This window comes from Lepidothrix coronata, unplaced genomic scaffold (genome assembly GCF_001604755.1).
Source record: "Lepidothrix coronata isolate B3197 unplaced genomic scaffold, Lepidothrix_coronata-1.0 Scaffold121, whole genome shotgun sequence".
Taxonomy (NCBI): Eukaryota; Metazoa; Chordata; class Aves; order Passeriformes; family Pipridae; genus Lepidothrix; species Lepidothrix coronata.
This window is the reverse complement of record NW_016690301.1, coordinates 2830128-2847719: the sequence shown is the minus strand read 5'-3', so window position 1 is coordinate 2847719 and position 17592 is coordinate 2830128. Positions and strand designations below refer to the sequence as shown.

Here is a 17592-nt window from a genome sequence, read left to right as displayed (position 1 = left end):
CCTCAGATCTCCCTCCGGCGAGCCGTGATCTCCTCCGCAGGGTCCCAGAGCGTGGCAGAGATGGTCTTGGCCAGACCCTTCACCCTCTCAGCCAGCCCCAGGGCTCCCAGGATCTCTTCCCTGGAGGTGTCTGGGAGAGCAGCAAGCCCTGGGTAGGGGCCATGGGGGGACACCAGCACGGGGGGTTCTGGTACGATGGGGATGAGTGGAGCCGGTGTCTGGCTTCCAATGACCGCGAGTGTTCCTGGGACTGAGTGCCAGGCATGGGGCAGGATGGGGGGAAACATCAGGGAGGGGACACCCCGAAGTGTGTCCCTGTCCCAGGGGCTACCTGGCAGTGACACACACAGCAGCAGGAAGGTCAGGCTGTTCCCCTCCAGCAGTCGCTCCACAATCCAGGGCTGGCAGCCCGTGTCAGGTTCCCTGCACGTGGAGTGAGAGGCACCCTGGGATGGCACTGGCATCCACATGCCAGGCAGGCTGAGCCCCGACCCACGGGAGCCCAAGGATGGGTTGGTCACACTGGGAGGGAGCCCACATCCCCAAGGGGAGGTGACAACCCCTTTGGCTCCCAGCCACGGGCTCCCTCTGGGGTGTTTGGGTCTCTCCTGCTTCACCTCCGGGTACAGAATCCCTGCAGCCTGGAGCAGGCACACGGGGAGCTGGAGGGGGGCACGGCTCAGCCCTGGTACGTACAGCCTGGGGCAGGGCCCCGTGGCCCCCGGGGACACCAGGATCCTGAGGGCCGAGCGCTGGCACCTGCCACCCTCCAGCTCCCGCTCCACGGTGAGAGTGAAGAGGCTGCCGGCCCTGGGGAGAGGCCAGTGTGGGAGCAGAGCTTCCAGAGCCACCCCAGCACCCCACAGCCCAATCCTTCCCTGCCCTCACCCCTGCACCGGGTGCCCATCTGCGAGGGGCTGCCGTGCACACCCCTGGAACAGCACTGGGATGGCACCCAGCCCCCTGGCATAGGCGCTGATGGCAGCTTGGGCATCGGGCACGGCGATTTCCGTGGCCTCCTCCACCATCCTGGAAGCAGAGGGGGACAACAGTGAGCAAGGAGGGCCATGGGCACCCACCCCCTGCATGCCCTGGGGGATTTGTGCTCCCTGGGCATCGTGTTCCCTGCCCAGCCCTACCCTCGACATTGGGGTTCCAGCCCCCCAGGAGCACCTGCCCAGCCACGGGGCATCAGGTACCTACAGGCCCAGGGGTGTGACATCCATCACTTGCAGGGCTCGGCCATCAGGATGGAGCAGGTCCCAGGCTTTGTCGTGGGTACTGACCTGGAAAGGGGGGCTGTGTAAAGGCAGGCGGGCAGGAAGAGGGGGCTGCTGGCATCCTGCACTCCCCAGGGGCCTGGGCTGCTCGTGGCTGTGCACAGGTGAGGGCTGAGAAGGGCTGATCTTGGGGTCACTCCCAGCTTTTCCGTCCCTGGGGCCAGGGAAGGGCAGAGCCCTGGGAACGCCCTGTGTGGAGCTTGGCAGGTCCCTGGCAGCATCCCAGAGCCAAAGGGCAGGGCCCAGCAGGGTGGCAGGAGCTGGCATCACTCCTGTGCCAATCAAGGTCACACAGAGTGACCTTCAGGCCACAGGGATCAGTGACTGTCAGGAAAAGCCCAGTCATGAGATGGGCAGGAAGGGGTTTGAGGGCTCCCCTTATCCTACTAGGCTGCTGGAGCCTGGGAGATGCTCCATGGGCAGCCAAGGCTTCCCACACCTGGCAGGTCCTGGAAAGAGGTGAGAAAACCTGGGATTCAAAGATCTCCAGCTCCTGGTCACCCTCAGGATGAGGGTATTGGATGCCAGTATGTAATAAATACTATAATATATAATATATTATATATAATGTAATACATGCCCTTGGCACAGCAGGGTCTGGGCAGCTGCAGAGAGGAAATGGGACCCTCATTCCATGACATCCTGCCTTGCTCCTGCCATACCTGGACCAGGCTGACTGTCTGCAAGCTCTGTGTGTCATCCCCCAAGGCCTCCAGTTCTTGGAAGATGGTGTCAATCACCTGGGGACAAGCTGGGAGCTGTTGGTCTCACACCAGGCAGGATCGGGGCCCGTTGGGTGATCCAGCAGCCCAGCACGGCTGTGCTGTCACCCCTCCCTGTCACCTCTCCCCTGTGCCCTCACCTGCCAGATGACACTCTGGAAGGGCAGCTGTGTCCCAGGGCCGTGGGGGTCCCACAGCAGCAGGGACACGCTGTAGCCAAGGGGAACCAGGGCCAGCTGGGGTCTTGCCAACTCCAGGACCTTCTCCTGGCAGGAGAGACGTATCCAGCAGAGCAGGGATGGCATGGCACAGAGGGCATTGGCATGGATCAGGGCAGGGCAACACATGATGTGGCACAGGTATCCCAGCACAGGTATCCCAGTATGGATGGCATGGTGTGGACGCACAGCATGGCATGGATGGCATGGCATGGCACCGCACCGAGAGGGAACAGGGAAGGGATGAGAAACACCCACAGAGCCCCCCATGGGACCAAGCCCCGTGTCCCAGCAGTGCCTGTGACCCCCGAGGAGCTGGCAGTGCCCCTGGGTGTCCCAGCCCATGGCTTGGGCCAGCATGTCCCTGGCACAGAAGGAATTGGGGCTCACGGTACCTGTCCTGCATCCAGGCGGAAAACACCATCGACAGCCAAGCTGCTCTCCTGCCACAAGGGATAATGTTCAGCTTCCCCCCATCCCAGCATGACCAGTGCAAGGTAAAGGAGGAACTGGGCACACTGGGATGGAGATGGCAGGGGTGGCACAGAGGGCCTGGCACAGGCAGGGATGAGGGGAGACCCCCTCCCTTCCCCTGCTGTGTGGGAACCCCCAGGAGCCCCCAGGGGTGTAAAACAGGACCTGCCCAAATCCTCAGCACCCAGCAGGGTCCCAGGAGAGGCAGGCGGTGGGACAGACCCCCTGCTCCCACCTGGTCCCCCAGGGCCCCTCATACCCTGGATGTCCCTGTCCCTGGGGGATGTCCCTGTCCCTGGGGGATGTCCCTGTCCCTGCCACTCTCACCTGGGTCTCCTTCCCAGCGAAGAGGAGCTGCAGGGTGTCCTCAGTGCCATCTGCCCAGCTGTCCCCCGGCCCTGAAAATGCTGAGTGTGGGGTGGGGTGGGCATTACCCCTACCTGCCCACACTCTGTCCTGCTCCCCTTGCAGTCTGGGGGGTTCACATCATTCCTGAGCCCTCCCACTATGGCTCAGAGTCACCAGGGTGGGGAGGACACTCCCTTCCCATCAGCCCAGTCCAGGCCTACCAGCGTGGCCAGTGGTTCCAGTGCCACCACAGCTGTGGTTGCTACCCTGGTTCCCTGTTCTCTGCTGTGGGGGTTCAGGTGAAGGCTCTGGCACGTCCTGAGCTCTACCTGCTGCCTGGTGGAGTCCCACGGCCGCTCGCACGCTGACATCCTGCTTGGCCTGCTGGGATAGAGGGGAATGAGCTGGGTCCTGCCCCAGGATGGAGGGGGAATGATCCAGGTCCTGCCCTGGGATGGAGGGGGAATGAGCAGGGCCCTGCCCCAGGACAGAGGGGGAATGAGCCAGGTCCTGCCCCACGCACTCAGCACCCACCAGGCGCTGGATGAGCCCCCAGGGAGCTGGGCAGCCCCTGGCCACACCGCACCAAAATCAGGGGACAGATCCCTCCAAACTGCTCTGGGATGTCCCCCACCATGGCACTCACCTCCCCAGCGTCCATGGGCACCTCAGCAGGAGCAGCAGCAGCTGCTGTTTTGGCCAGGGTAGGGGATGGGGTTACACAGGGTGGTGTCCTGTTCTCCTGCATTATTGATGGGAGTCAGAGCCAGACTCAACCTGGAGGCACCCTGTTCCAGAGGCTGAGCCCTGCTGGCCAAGGAATCAGCAGGACCACGGGAGGCAAGTGGGTGCCTGGAGCCACTCACACCATTGGTGTGCTCCTGATTCCAAGACGGACATCTCTGCAAGTCATGGATGAGAGATGAAGGACCTTGGGCTGTCATGAAGGTTTTCTAGGCATGAGAAGAGACCACAAACCACAGAAACACATTTACTGGAGATGAGTCACAGCAAGAGAGCACAGAAGGAAACGCCAAAGCTGAGGGTCTCCCTGGTCTGTGGAAACACAGATGATGGGAGACAGGAGAGAGGTCCCAGGACAGCCCCACCCCTCCTTTTGGGACAGGACCAGGCACGATGAGGAGATGCACACGGATCCTTCCATTAGCCACCATTCCCCATGCAGAAGACAACCAGTACCCTGCCTCCCCAAAACCCCCCTCACCTGTGCCTCAGGTGTGAGGGTGATGCCAGGTGGACACAGATGGAACAGGCAGCACCAGGAACTCCATCAGGAGCAGTGCTGGGGGCATGTTGGGGCTTGGGCAGCTGGAGTTGACCACAGGGAAAACCCCCCTGGGAGGGTGCAGCCCTGGGACAGAGCATGGCATGGGGCTTTGAGGGGTTCCCCAGAACTTGGCTGGGCAAAGCCACAGCAGGATGATACTGTGGGTGCCATGACCCCAGGTCCTGTTCAGCCACCCTCCTGCTCCAGCCTTGAGTCTTTCCACATTCTGGTTTTCCTCCATTCCCAGCCAGCCCAGCCCGTGTTTGCTCACAGGTCACATATACCTGTGCACAAACAGAGCAGAGAGGGAGGGACACAGAAAATACCCAGGAACTTCACCCCAGAAAATAGCCAGGACCCTAATGAGAAGGCAGGACAGGTCAAGGGGATGAAGAGCAGGGCTTGGCCAGGTGAGCTCTGCCAACCTGCAACCAGCCCCTTCTTTTAACAAGGGCCTGGAGGGACAGGACAAGGGGGAATGGCTTCACACTGTCAGAGGGCAGGGTTAGATGGGATATTGGGAAGGAATTCTTCTCTGTGAGGGTGGGGAGGCCCTGGCACAGGTTGCCCAGAGAAGCTGTGGCTGCTCCATCCCTGGAGTGTCCTAGGCCAGGCTGGACGGGGCTTGAAGCAACCTGGGCTAGTGGAAGGTGTCCTGGCCCATGGCAGAGGGTTGAATGAGATGACCTTTAATGTCCCTTCCAACCCAAACCATCCTGTGATTCTATGATTTCCCCAGTCCCCATTTTCCCATGCCTTTCCCTTCCCAACCCACCTCCTCCCTTTGAGCGTTTCCCGTAAACATTCATGGCCTTTAAGTCCCTTCCAACCCAAACCATCCTGTGATTCTATGATTTCCCCAGTCCCCATTTTCCCATGCCTTTCCCTTCCCAACCCACCTCCTCCCTTTGAGCGTTTCCCGTAAACATTCATGGCCTTTAAGTCCCTTCCAACCCAAACCATCCTGTGATTCTATGATTTCCCCAGTCCCCATTTTCCCATGCCTTTCCCTTCCCCACTCACCCCCTCCTTTTGATCCTTCCCATAGGCATTCCCCATTGTCCTGCATTCCTCTGCTCTCCCTCAGCACCCCATAATCAATTTTCTCTTTACTATGAGGTATTCTCTGCATAACCCAGAATAAACCCATTTTCCTCTTTTCACAAAAAGTTTCTGGTTGAACGTCCTCAAGGTCACACCAGAGGGATGGTCCATCGGTGCCTCCAGAGCTCGGGTCTTGGCTGCTCCTCCTCGTTGGCATTTGTGTGGGGGGTGTTTAATTTAGTTATTTTTCTGTCTTTGTGGGTTTTCTCTTATGCTGAAGAGCAGCAAAGCAGCATCCTCACAGACCAAACATCCTGGCCCAGGCCCAGCCCCAGGTGAGGAGATGGAGGACCAGCAGAGGGGCCACAGAGGCTCCAAGGATGGCTGGAAGGGGGGCTACAAGGTGTTGTGGGGGTCTGGGCAGGGAACACCAGACCCCAGAGAGTTTTGGGGCATCTGAGTGCCTCGAGTGGGAATATGATGGAGCTGAATTCTTCTTATCTGGGGCAGGTGACATCGCAGGGGCAATGGGGGCATGTTTGGGTTTGGAGAGCTGGAGCTGGCCACAAGGGAGGGTACAGCCCTGGGACAGAGCATGGCACGGGGCTTTGAGTGAGGGGTGCCCCAAAACCTGGCTGGGCAAAGGCTCAGCGGGATAACATTCCCCAGGGCAGCCCGGGCTGGGGACACCGAGAGAGCCCCTCACTTGGGGGGCCTGTGATCCTTCCCTTGGAGCTCCTGTGTGGAAGCACTGCTGGGAAGGCTCCAACATCTCACCCTGTGGCAGGGCCTGGCCCTGAGCAGGCAGAGGGCCCCTGCCAGGCCCAGCAGGGCCAGGGCCACGCAGAGCGGGGCGACCACGGCGGCGCGGTGACACCGCAGCACCGACACCGGCACGGCCACCACCTGCCAGCCCTGGTAGCCCGGCGGGGACTGGCACGTGTAGTCCTGTGGCCAGCCCTGCCCCAGGTGCCCCATAGCTGCCAGTGCCTGCAGCCCCCCAGCCCCAGAGCACGAGCAGTTGAAGGGGTTGTTGGCCGCAGTCACGTCCTGCAGGCGCCCCAGGAGCGTCACCTCATCCCACGGCAGCTCCGCGATGGAGTTGTTGTCCAGGTGGAGGGTGTCCAGCACGGGGTAATTCCTGAGGGAGGGGACGACCTGCAGCAGGTTTTGGCTCAGGAAGAGCTTCTTTAGGGAGCTGAGGGAGATGTCCACAGCACGGAGGTGGTTGTGGCTCATGTCCAGCACCTCTAGGTTGGGAGGTAGAGGTGTCAGCACTTCCTCCAAGCCAGTGTGGGACAGGTTAAAGATCCGGAGGGATGCTGGCCACTGGCAGGAGGAGGATGGGTCTGCCATGAGCTTGTTCTGGCTGAGATTGAGGTTCTGGAGCCCCTGCAGCAGCTGCACGCCCTCACACACACTGTGGTAGGACGTCAGGTTGTTGTGCTGCAGACTCAGCACCTGGAGCTGAGGGAAAGCTCCCTGGCAGAAGGCAGGTGTCAGGCTCCCATCCCCGAGGCTGTTTTGTGCCAGGTCGAGGGTATGCAGAGCTCTGAACACCTTTCCAATGGCACAGGGCAGGCTGGTGACACTGGAGCTGGTGACAGCCAGCTCCTGCAGCGTCTCCAGCCACGTGCTCAGGCTGGAGAAGGCCTGTTCATTGCCCATCAGCGGGGCAGATGTCACGTTGTTGAAGCTCAGGGACAATATGGGCAAGCTCTGGCCATCCATTCCATGCCAGTCACCCGTGCCCTGGAAAACACAGCTGTCAAACGCCAGCTCCTTCACGTGGGTGTAGGAGAAAAACCTCAGCACACGGGCCAGGAGGATCTCAGGCACCAGCACATCAGCAATAATTACTTTCTGGATGATGAGGGAGCCCAGAGTCTCAATGACAGAGTCATCCAGGTCCCTTATGGGGAAGGCTATGTATTTCTCCAGCTCTCCCCCCCGAAACTCCACCACAGTTGCAGCGAGGCACTGGATGAGGCTGCCCGCGGTCTCCTCGGTCAGGTTGTAGCACACACAGCGCTCCTGGGTGCGGTTGAAGTAACACCTGTTTCTTCTGCCTTCTGCCCCCAACAGCCCCAGCCCCAGGAGGAGCAGAACAGCCACACTCATGGTGAACAACCTGAAAACGAGGGGGAACGGTGCACAGCAGGTAACGGGACTTGCGGGACTCCCATCCTGGCTTGGGCACGTTCTGCCCTGCAGAGCCACCCCTTGGGGACATGGCACTGCCCTCATTGCTTCTGCACACCCCATGGGCACCCACCTGGCTACTGAGGGCTACCTGACTGGCTACGTGACTCGGGGCAACACTCAGACCAGCAGCCAACACCCAGGAGCTACACCTGTGCCACCCTCTCTGTGGCAGGGAGCCAGTGGCACTGGTCCCATTCCACCCCAAAAGCAGGGTGGCTCCTGAGGCTCTGCACTGTCCTGCCTGGGCTGCCTTGCTGCAGGCTCCTGCTCCTAAGTGACCAGGGAATGCCATGGAATCGGGAGAAACTAGAAATGCCGAGTTACGGACAGGGAGGCCAGATGTGTCAGTCTGACCATGGGATGGGAGAACCCCAGCTCTGCTTGTTCCTGTCTAATCTGGGGCAGGAAATTGCAACAGAGGGCTTCATGGTTTCCCTCTTCTCAGCCAGTAATTTGATTCATCACCAGCCCCCAAAGGGATGGTGGAAAATGACCTCTGAGGGTCCCTACAGGTCCCTGTCAGCACCAGGCACTGCTGACAGGAGAGTCTGGTCACCAGCTTGCAAAAAAAGCAGCAAGCAGAGATCAAAGGCTCCTGAAAATGTGCTGACTCAGCTTTGTAGTCATGGGGAGTCTTTGGGGGTCCCCAGTACAGCCTCCTGCTTCTAGCAGGTCTGTGCCGGCACCAGCCCCGATCAGCCACAGCTTTTTTTGGCCACATCCCAAAATCCTCCGAGGATGGATCTCTCCATACCTCTGTATCGCGGGGCTGCACCACCCTCCCGGGGAGAAACTCTCCTCCAGCACCTGCACCAAGCCCCTCTCACTTTGGGGGGCAGTGGGATCGAGGGTGAGTTTGTCCAGTGACTCACCAGCCGGCTCAGAAATGTTTCCTTCCCTCACGTCTGCTTCCTCTAACCGCTGCCAAATCCAGGGCTGAGGTGCCAGAGACTCCAAGTTCTCAGCTCTCTCCGGCACCTGATCTCCCCCTGCCTCGGGCCGGATAAGCCCCCGATGCCTGCGGGGGCACTCCCGTGTTCCAGCCGCCGATGGCTCTCCCGCAGCCCGCAGTTGGATCCACGCGGTCGGGGGTCGGGACCGACGGACACCCCGGGAGCGGCTCCCGGGCACTGCCCCTGCGCCCTCGGCGTGACTTCCTGACAGGGCAGTGCCGGCTGAGCCACGGGAAGCAAAGCCACGTGCAGCAGCCGCCCAAATCACCTCTGCTTCGCTGCCCCGCGGGCTGGGCAAGGCTGTGATCCGAGTGCCAGCGCTGCTCGCTTTCCTGGGAAGGGGCATGGAGCGGAGTGTGGTCAGGATTCCCCAAAGGCAGTCTCAGGATCAGCCCTTTCCTTCCAGATGCTCTGGGATCGCTGTGCCTCAGAGCCCACTGGCAGTGGAGAAGGGTACAGGACTGTCATAGCTGGCATCCAGACCGTCCCCAGGGTTGTTCCACATAGGATGGGGATGGGACCAGCTCCATGCTGTACAGGGCACTGCCTCACCCAAGACAAGCTGGCAGCTTGGCCAAGGAACTCATATCACTTGCCCCGTGCTCCTCTGGCAGCTGGTGGCTGTGCCTGCTCCGAGGGGTTAAGAGTGGAGACCACCAGGCATTTGGAAAGATCCAGAAGTGTTCAAGACACAACTAGGATGTGGCACTCAGTGCTCTGGTCTGGTTGAGAAGGTGGTGATTGGTCAAAGGTTAGACTTGATGATCTCGGAGGTCTTTTCCAATATCAGTGATTCTGGGATTCTGGGATCTCTCAGGAATTTTTTTCTTTCCCAGGGATTTCTCTGCCTGTGTTGGATATGGAAAGGGCTTCAGGAAGGCAACAAAGCTGCATGGTTGGACACTGCCATTCCCAGTTTGTTGTTGGTAATGTGGCATAACACATTAGTGCCACAACAGTTGGGGCTCGAGCTGTCTGTCCCACACCCTCTGGTGTTCCTGTGCAGAGGGATTCAGCTATTCCATGATTCCTCTTCTCCATCCTTGGGTTACATGAAACTCCTCTGCACAGGAAGGATGTGGAGCTGCTGGAGTGAGTCCAGAGGAGGCCACGGAGATGCTCCAAGGGCTGGAGCCCCTCTGCTCTGGAGCCAGGCTGGAAGAGCTGGGGGGGGTTCACCTGGACAAGAGAAAGTTTCCGGGAGACCTCAGAGCCCCTTCCACTGCCTAAAGGGGCTCCAGGAGAGCTGGAGAGGGACTATGGATAAGGGATGGAGTGACAGGACAAGGGGGAATGGCTTCCCATCGACAGAGGGCAGAGTTAGATGGGATATTGGGAAGGAATTCCTGGCTATGAGGGTGGGGAGGCCCTGGCACAGGTTGTCCAGAGAAGCTGTGGCTGCCCCATCCCTGGAAGTGTCCAAGGCCAGGTTGGACGGGGCTTGGAGCAACCTGGGCTAGTGGAAGGTGTCCTGGCTCATGGCAGTGGGTGGAATGAGGTGAGTTTAATGTCCCTTCCATCCCCAACCATTGTGTTATTCCATCAAACTGCTGCTGTGTGCACCGTGGAAAAATCACCGCTGCCCTCTGAGCTCCCGTCACTGCCCCTTTTGGCAGCTCTGTCAGCTTCTGGCCACCAGCTGCAAATCCCCCAAACGCTTTCCTGAGGAAGCACGAGCTCCTCTGCCCCTCAGCCACCACCGCCACGGTGGAGGATTCCAGGGCCCCAGACTCGTTGGTTCGCATTTCTGGTGAATCTTTGGGCTTTTTTTGGCCTCAGCACAGACATCCCACCCAGCACCGGCAACGCACAGCTCTCCGTGCCCGGGGCGGGCTGGGGGGCCTGGTTCCGCATCTCCCCGCCCCCGGACCGCCCCGGGAACGGCCTTTTCCTCCTGCTCCTCCTCCTCCTCCTGCTCCACCTCCTCCTCCTCCTTCCCGATGTGGGGCCGGCGGCGGGGCCGGCGCGGGGCCGGGCGCGGTGCGGAGGAGCTGCGGGCCCTGCGGCGGGAGCGAGAGGCAGGTCAGGGAGGGTTTGTGGGTCCCCTCGTGGGTGGGAGGGACGCCCCAGCTCAGCCTTGTCCCCTTAGACCCTCCCGCTCCGTCCTACCGCGCATCCCCCGGTGCGCGCAGTGATGGCACCGGTGGGTCCTGCCCGCTCGGGGAAGCGTTTTACAGCTTAAAAATTTAATCCCGCCAACAATTCCACATTTCGTCAGCCATCCTGCCGCGGTTTGGGTTTTCCAAGATCCCGCCCGTGTCTCAGACGGGATAAAAGGAGGCTCAGGGGGGACCTTCTCGCTTTCTACAACTCCCTGACGGGAGGGTGGAACCGGACGGGAGTCTGGTCCCAGGGAACGAGCGACAGGACAAGACAAGAGAAAACGGCCTCAAATTGCACCAGAGGATGTTTAGGTTGGGTATTAGGGAAAATTTCATCACCAAAAGGGTGCTCAGGCATTGGAAGGGGCTGCCCAGGGCAGTGGTGGAGTCCCCATGCCTGGACTTGTTCTCAAAAAACAAGTAGACGTGGTACTTGGGCCGTGTTCAGCTGGTGGGTATTCAGCTGGAATACAGAGTGATATTCAGCTGGAGGTTGGACTTGACGATCTTGCAGGTCTTTTCCAACCTTACTGGTTCTATGATCCTTCGTAAAAGCAGCCTCGGGTCCCTGCTGCTGGTCCTTGCAGCTCTGTCCGGCGCTCCTGCCCGTTATCCCAGCTGTGGATCCGCACATCCTTCCCAGGCCTGCACAGGGAGGAACGGACAGTTTCTCCTTGGGTTAAGGGAGGAATAAGGGGCTCTTGGGTGGGATGGAAAAGCGTCCTGCCCTAGGCGGGTGGTGACGGGTCCTGATCCGATTGCAGCTCTCAGGAAAGCCCGGCGGGAGGAGCAGTTGGTCAGCAAGCGGCTTTTGCGGGAGGACAGCGCGGCAGAGGAGGGGGGACAGGATGGAGCAGACGCCGTGCCGGACCCGCTCTCCGAGGATGAGGTGAAGAACATGACGTTCTCTGTAGTGATGAGAGTCTCAGGGGTCTTCCTCAGCCTCAGCAGGTGAAGGAGGTTGGGCAGGGAATGTTTCTGGGTCGCTGCCAGACACAGTAAGGTTCTCTGTGCCCATCTTTATGCCCTGGGTTCCTTTGCCTCCAGGATTAATGGGAAGAAATTTTAATGCTGGTACTGCTGAAAGCTCACCTATGTTTTGATTCCGTGGCCAGGTCCTGGAGCTGCTCAGAGCTGTGCAGAGGGGCTCGGAGGACAGGAAGGGATCTCTCAGCCGCCTCCGCCGGGCTCTGCAGAACGAGGACACTCAGCAGAAGTTTGTCAGGTCAGCCCGGCTCTGGCGTGGCTGTTACCGTGTCCCGAGGGGCCCTTTGCCCTGGTGGCTGGGTGGGTGAGAGCAGGGTGGGAGGTGACAGCAGCCTTTGGGTCCCACCAGGCTGGACGGCAGCATGCGGACGCTGACGGGGCTGTTCACCAGCAGCCTGGCCGACATGCAGCTGGAGGCAGCCCGTTGTCTGCACGAGCTGTCCCACTCCAGTGACCCCACCGTGGCTGAGGCCTGTCTGCCCGTGACCTCCTACCTCCTCACGTACCTGTCGGGGCACAGCGTGGAGTTCACGGTGAGATCCATGTTCTGGCACCAGAGGATCCTTTGGTAACTGTTGGTATTGACCTCTCTTGGCCAAACCTGGCTCACATGGGAGTGCTGGTGGGAAGGGGCCTTCTGGAAAGCCTCTGGTCCAACCTTCCCCTTGGAGCAGAACAGTTCCCAGTGCCCAAGTGTTACAACCCACCCCTGAAGGTGTGGTAACTGAGGTTCTTGTTAATGATAGACCCCTTGGGTGGGATTAGAGTGACACAACACTGAATGACTGGGGTTTATATATATATATATATATAAAAAAAAAAATATATATTTTTATATGTATATGGCAGCTTTATTTTAGAACAATTTGATGGCAATGCAAAGGAGATATGTAGATGTTTTGGTTATTATCTGCAGAAATATAACAATATAAAAGTATAAAGATATCACTTAAGAAAATATATAAGGAAAAGAAAATAAAAATAAGAGTAGATAGTGGAGAGGAAAGATATCACCATCAGTGGATCCAGTGATGAGACTTGACTGTTGCAATTTCAATGCCCTCCAAAGTGGAAGTGATCAGATCCCAACCTGAGCCAGACAGAAAAAGAACCAACTGAAGCTGACACAGCTGGGAATGGGGTGGCTGGAGAGTCCAGCAGTATCTGTGTGTCTGAATTCAGCTCTGCCCTGCTCGGAGGAGGGTGTGGGACCTGGGCTTTGCCCAGGGGAGCACAGACAGGGTCACTGCTCTGGTGTGTTGCAGGAGCTGTGTTTGTACACACTGGGGAACCTCGTAGTAGAAAGTGAAGCTGTGAGGAAGCAACTTCTGCCTCAGGGCGTCATTCCAGTGCTGGCATCCTGCATCCAGGTGGGTGAAACAGCTCAGCCACACTTCTCCTCCTGCCCTGCCCTAGAGAGACTTCTCTGGCTGACAGCCCTGAGTGAGCAGCCCTCCTTCCAGCCCTGGCTGTGGGCACAGACCCCTCTGCAGGGAGCTGTTCCCTCGAGTGTGAGGGTCACTCCTGGGCTCTCCTGCACTCCATTTTTGGGGCTCAGCTCACCACCTTGTGCTCCTCTCCAGCTGAATCTCTCCCACCCAGTGGCTTGCTGATACAGTCTGTAACACAGGGAGCTGCAGGCCTCTCCCCTCTGCCTGGGTTGGGGCAGTGCTTTGCAGGTCTGCATTTGGGCTCCTAGACCCCTACAGCCACAGCCCAGCGAGTGTGGGGAGGGGGATGGCTCAGCTTTGGTGTGGCCACAGGTTCCTGTGTCCCTCCCAGTGCCCTCTGTGCCCCCTCTCCTCCGGGCACAGTGGGACTCAGCTGCTGGGTTGGGTCTGGCACTGTGGGCCCCCGGCTTTGCCAGGAGGGATCAACTCTGTTCTGTTTGATTGCAGTCCCCACACGAGGCCGTGCTGGAAGGTGTGGGTTATGTCCTCTCACAGCTCCTCCAAGCCAAGGAATCACCCGTGGAGATCATCCCGTGAGTCTGAGCTTCTGAATCCTGCACCAGGATGGGCCCTGGGGCTCAGTGTGGTATTTGTGTGCCGGGGACATGGGACCTTTCCCATCCCAGTGATGTTAATAGTCTAGGGCAGAATCCCACCTGAATTGTGGGGGTTTGGATGTGGATCGTGGCACAGGGCTTGGCTCCTTTCCCTCAGCCTCATCCAAACAGACAGCTCTGGTATTTTGGTGAAAGCCAGTGTGGAGCAGGGTGGGCTCGCAGGGAAGTTCTGGCTGTGTTCCTCCTGTGAAGGAAAAGATCAGATTGACAGCCCTCAGTGCCAAAAATATGACCTCAGCCAAGGTGTCCTGAGTGCCCCCAGGCCCTGCCATGGACAGGGAGAGCCCAAGGCTGCAGCCTTTGGCTGAGAGTCTCTTCCAGGTGTTTACTGGGGGCATGTTGCTGCCGGTGTGGGGTGTGACATCTCCCTGCTCAGTGGCCAGGGTCAGTGCCTCCCTGTCAGTGTCTGTCCTACCTGTGCCTCCATTGACTCTGCTCTCTGACCCCAGGCAGGTCCTGGACTCCGTCCTCCCCCAGCACATGCTTCGCCTCGTGTGCTTCAGCCTCAAGGCTGGGCTGGGAGCAGCCGTGGAGTTTGCCTGGTGTCTCCACTATATCGTTTGTAGGTAAATGTGCTTTTCTCCTCGTTTTGAGTTCTCCAGGGGCAGCCAAACAGAGGCATGAAGGCTCATGGTCCTGTGAGGGGACTGGATTTCCTCCTCTTGCCCTTTTCCCTTGGGAAAGCAATTCCTCTGCCATCCTGGGTATCCTGCCCTCATATCTGAGCACACATGGGCTGTTTGCAGGATCACTGAGTTCCTTTATAGGGTGGTAATGGGTGATAAACCTGAGGAGGCTGTTTCTGGTCCTCTGAAATGCCCCCAGATCTCCTCCTCATGTCTGGAGTTGTCCCCCACGGTTCCCAAAGCAAGCTCCCTGAATCCTCACACTTGTGGGCTTGGCTCAGTGCCACCCATCCAGGCTGGTTGTGCCAGCAATCCCTGCCTGCCACAGGAGACAAGGAATGTGGGGGTACTCAAAGAAGGGTTGGGGCTGTTGCTTCCAGACCCATACAGATAATTCCAGTGAATCTGTTTTTTATGGGCTTTTAAACATTCTTGGAAGCTTAGAAAAAACCCTGCTATTGCAACATGAAATAAGCCCTGTGGTAGTTCAGGAGGGTGCTCTGAATTTCCAGGCCCTGTTGTTTGGCAAGGGGCTGTGGCAGTTTTCGCTCTCCAAGCTCCAAGAGCCACCCCACTGTCCCTCCCCTTTGCAGGCACAAATCCAACACCGTGCTGCTGGGGCTGGGGGCTGTGCCCACCCTCACCTCGCTCCTGCTCCACCTGGCTTCCGAAATCCCCCAGGATGCTCCCGAGGGCCTGGAGCTGGTGAGAGGCGGGCAGGGTGCTGGCTGTTCCCGGGATTGCTGCTCCTGGGTCCAGCTGAAGGGCTGTGTGTGTCGCTCTGTCTGTCACAGCTCGTGTGCCCCGTGCTGCGGTGTCTCAGCAACCTGCTGGCAGAGACGGGCTGCCAGGTGCGGGATGAGCGCCTGCTCATCGCCCTGTTCCTCCTCCTGCAATGCTTCCTCCAGCAGCACCCATTCCTGGTCCAGGAGTGCCTGTGGCTGCTGAACAACCTCACGGGTGAGTGTCCCCCGGCACAGCCGGAGCACTGCTGGGACCTGCCCTGGTTTTACTGACACGTCCCTTCTCGGCCCCCCCAGCGGACAGTCCCTTCCTCTGCTCCGCTCTGCTCTCCCTGGACCTGCTCCCGGCCCTGCTGCAGCTCCTGCAGTGCTCCCAGATGGCCAGTGTGTTGGTAAGACCTCACCTCGTGCCTTAGGAACGGTGGGGAAGCGCTGGAGTTCCAGGAACATGAATCCCACCCTGACAGTGCTGGAGATGGAGGGTGGATGGGGTGGTAGGGACAGCTTGGCAGAAGGTCTGTTGTGACAGTCACCAGCAACCTCCCCTGAAGCCAATCCAGCTGTATTTACCCCTGGCAGAGCCTTGTCCCAGCACAAGAGCAGTTCCAAGGGAGATGCTCACTTGGAGTGAGCCAGGGGAGGCTGCTGACACCTTGCTCTGGAGGACCCCAAAGCTTTAGAAGGCTTGGGGGGACACGCTGCCAAGGGGTGGGTGGCACAGCTGGGTCTGCTTGGCACGGGGATAAACAGTGCCTTGGGGTGGGCATGGAAGGGGCTTGTAAAGAGCATTGAAAATCCAGGGGCTTGGTGGGCACATGGCTTTGGGCGAGCACCTGGCAGGACAAAAAAAGCTGGAGAGAGACTTTGGACAAGGGTCTGGAGTGACAGAACAAGGGGGAATGGCTTCACACTGCCAGGGGGCAGGGTTAGATGGGATATTGGGAAGGAATTCCTGGCTATGAGGATGGGGAGGCCCTGGCACAGGTTGTCCAGAGAAGCTGTGGCTGCCCCATCCCTGGAAGTGTCCAAGGCCAGGCTGGATGGGGCTTGGAGCAACCTGGGCTGGTGGAAGGTGGTTCTGCCCATGGCAGGGGTGTGGAACTGGATGACCTTTAATGTCCCTTCCGACCCAAACCATGCTGTGATTCCATGCCATGGGAGTTGTTCCCAGCCCTCCCCAGCCTGTCAGGAATCTGCCCCCGAGGTGTTCCCTGCTCCTGCAGGTGCTGACCGTGCTGTGCAATATCGCGGAGAAGGGACCGTTCCAGTGCCAGCGGCTGCTCCAACAGCCCATCCTGCCCCTGCTGCTGCCCATCCTCGCCCTGCCCGACCCAGAGGCCCTGGGGCAGTGCCTGGAGCTGCTGCACCTCCTCTTCCTGCACTGCCCACAGGTGAGAGCTGGGGAGGGCTCCAGGGCACAATAAAGGGGCAGGGAATTCTTATTGTGGAGGTTATTATTATGGAAGGGGGATGATTATTATAGTTTTAAAAAATGCTGCCCTCAGTCACCACCACACTACCCCCCATCCCTCAGCACTTCCCTGCCCAAAGGGAAACTGTGATGCAGAAGGTGGAAGCCCTTCTTGTGTCTCTGGAAAGATCCTTTTCATCAACCAGGACTGGGGTTTGGGCAGGTTGTTTGTACCCTCTGGGGTTATTACGGGTGGATTCTTTTCATTGCACTGTGGTTGCTTCATTTAGTGAAGACCACAGGAAGAAATTCTTGGCTGTGAGGGTGGGGAGGGCCTGGCACAGGTTGCCCAGAGAAGCTGTGTGCCCCATCTCTGGAAGTGTCCAAGGCTGGGTTAATCAGGGCTCAGAGCAGCCTGGGCTAGTGGAAGGTGTCCCTGCCCATGGCAGGGGGTGGAACAAGATGGTCTTTAAGATCCTTCCCAACCAACCATCAGCATGGTGGGATTTACCTGGCTTGGGAATGTGGTGTCCGTGAGGGCTCTGGGAAGTTCCTCCAGCCCCGTTCCCTGGGCTGTGGTGGCTGTGGGCAGACATGATCAGCTGTAGCCCCTGGCCAGCTCTCACCCCTCTCCTCTGGCACAGGCTGCTGCTGATTTCACCAGGCAAGGCGGGCACCAGGCCCTGGAGCAGCACCAGAACACCCCAGAGCTGCAGGAGCGGGCACAGGCTCTGCTGGACATGGTCAGGCAGCCCCTGGGAGCCCCCAGTCCCTGCCACCCCACACTGCCTGCCTTCTCCTAGGCCTTGCCACCTCCCTGCCCTCCCCCACGCTCCAAGGGGGAATGAACTGTCTGTCCACCCCATGCCCAGCTTCCCGAGGGCTGCTCAGGGCTCTGGCTGCAGGGGAGTGCTGGTCCTTGTCACCACCCGAGCCACCAGCCCAGTGCCCCCCCAGAGCCTGGAGAGGAGCAGAGCTGAGCTGCTGCTGGTGCCAGGGAGGGAATGAAGGGCTGGATCAGCCATTCCTTTGGGCTTCCATCCACCACGTTAAGCTCAGGGTAAGCACGTTGTGTTTATGGATTGATAAGTTAAAGATACATGTCTGACATTAAAGATCATCA

The 17592-nt window shown here is 59.1% G+C and overlaps 2 protein-coding genes across 2 annotated transcripts; one reads left to right on the top strand and one right to left on the bottom strand.

Moving 5' to 3' along the window:
- Window positions 1-2: 2 nt before the first annotated feature.
- Window positions 3-8570, bottom strand: CD14 (CD14 molecule). The gene is made up of 10 exons (XM_017825592.1): window positions 8452-8570; window positions 6152-7505; window positions 2616-2663; window positions 2143-2268; window positions 1943-2020; window positions 1204-1286; window positions 889-1029; window positions 697-810; window positions 332-423; window positions 3-130 (listed from the first exon to the last, which is right to left on the bottom strand). Exons 2-10 carry the CDS (start codon window positions 7493-7495, stop codon window positions 3-5), a joined length of 2154 nt encoding a protein of 717 aa, XP_017681081.1. The 5' UTR covers window positions 7496-7505; window positions 8452-8570.
- Window positions 8571-10472: 1902 nt separating this feature from the next.
- Window positions 10473-17586, top strand: TMCO6 (transmembrane and coiled-coil domains 6). The gene is made up of 12 exons (XM_017825590.1): window positions 10473-10554; window positions 11399-11523; window positions 11750-11859; window positions 11971-12154; window positions 12887-12991; window positions 13520-13605; window positions 14139-14255; window positions 14909-15020; window positions 15110-15275; window positions 15356-15450; window positions 16282-16449; window positions 17114-17586. The coding sequence occupies exons 1-12, from the start codon at window positions 10473-10475 to the stop codon at window positions 17270-17272; spliced, it is 1509 nt and encodes a 502-aa protein (XP_017681079.1). The 3' UTR covers window positions 17273-17586.
- Window positions 17587-17592: the final 6 nt, after the last annotated feature.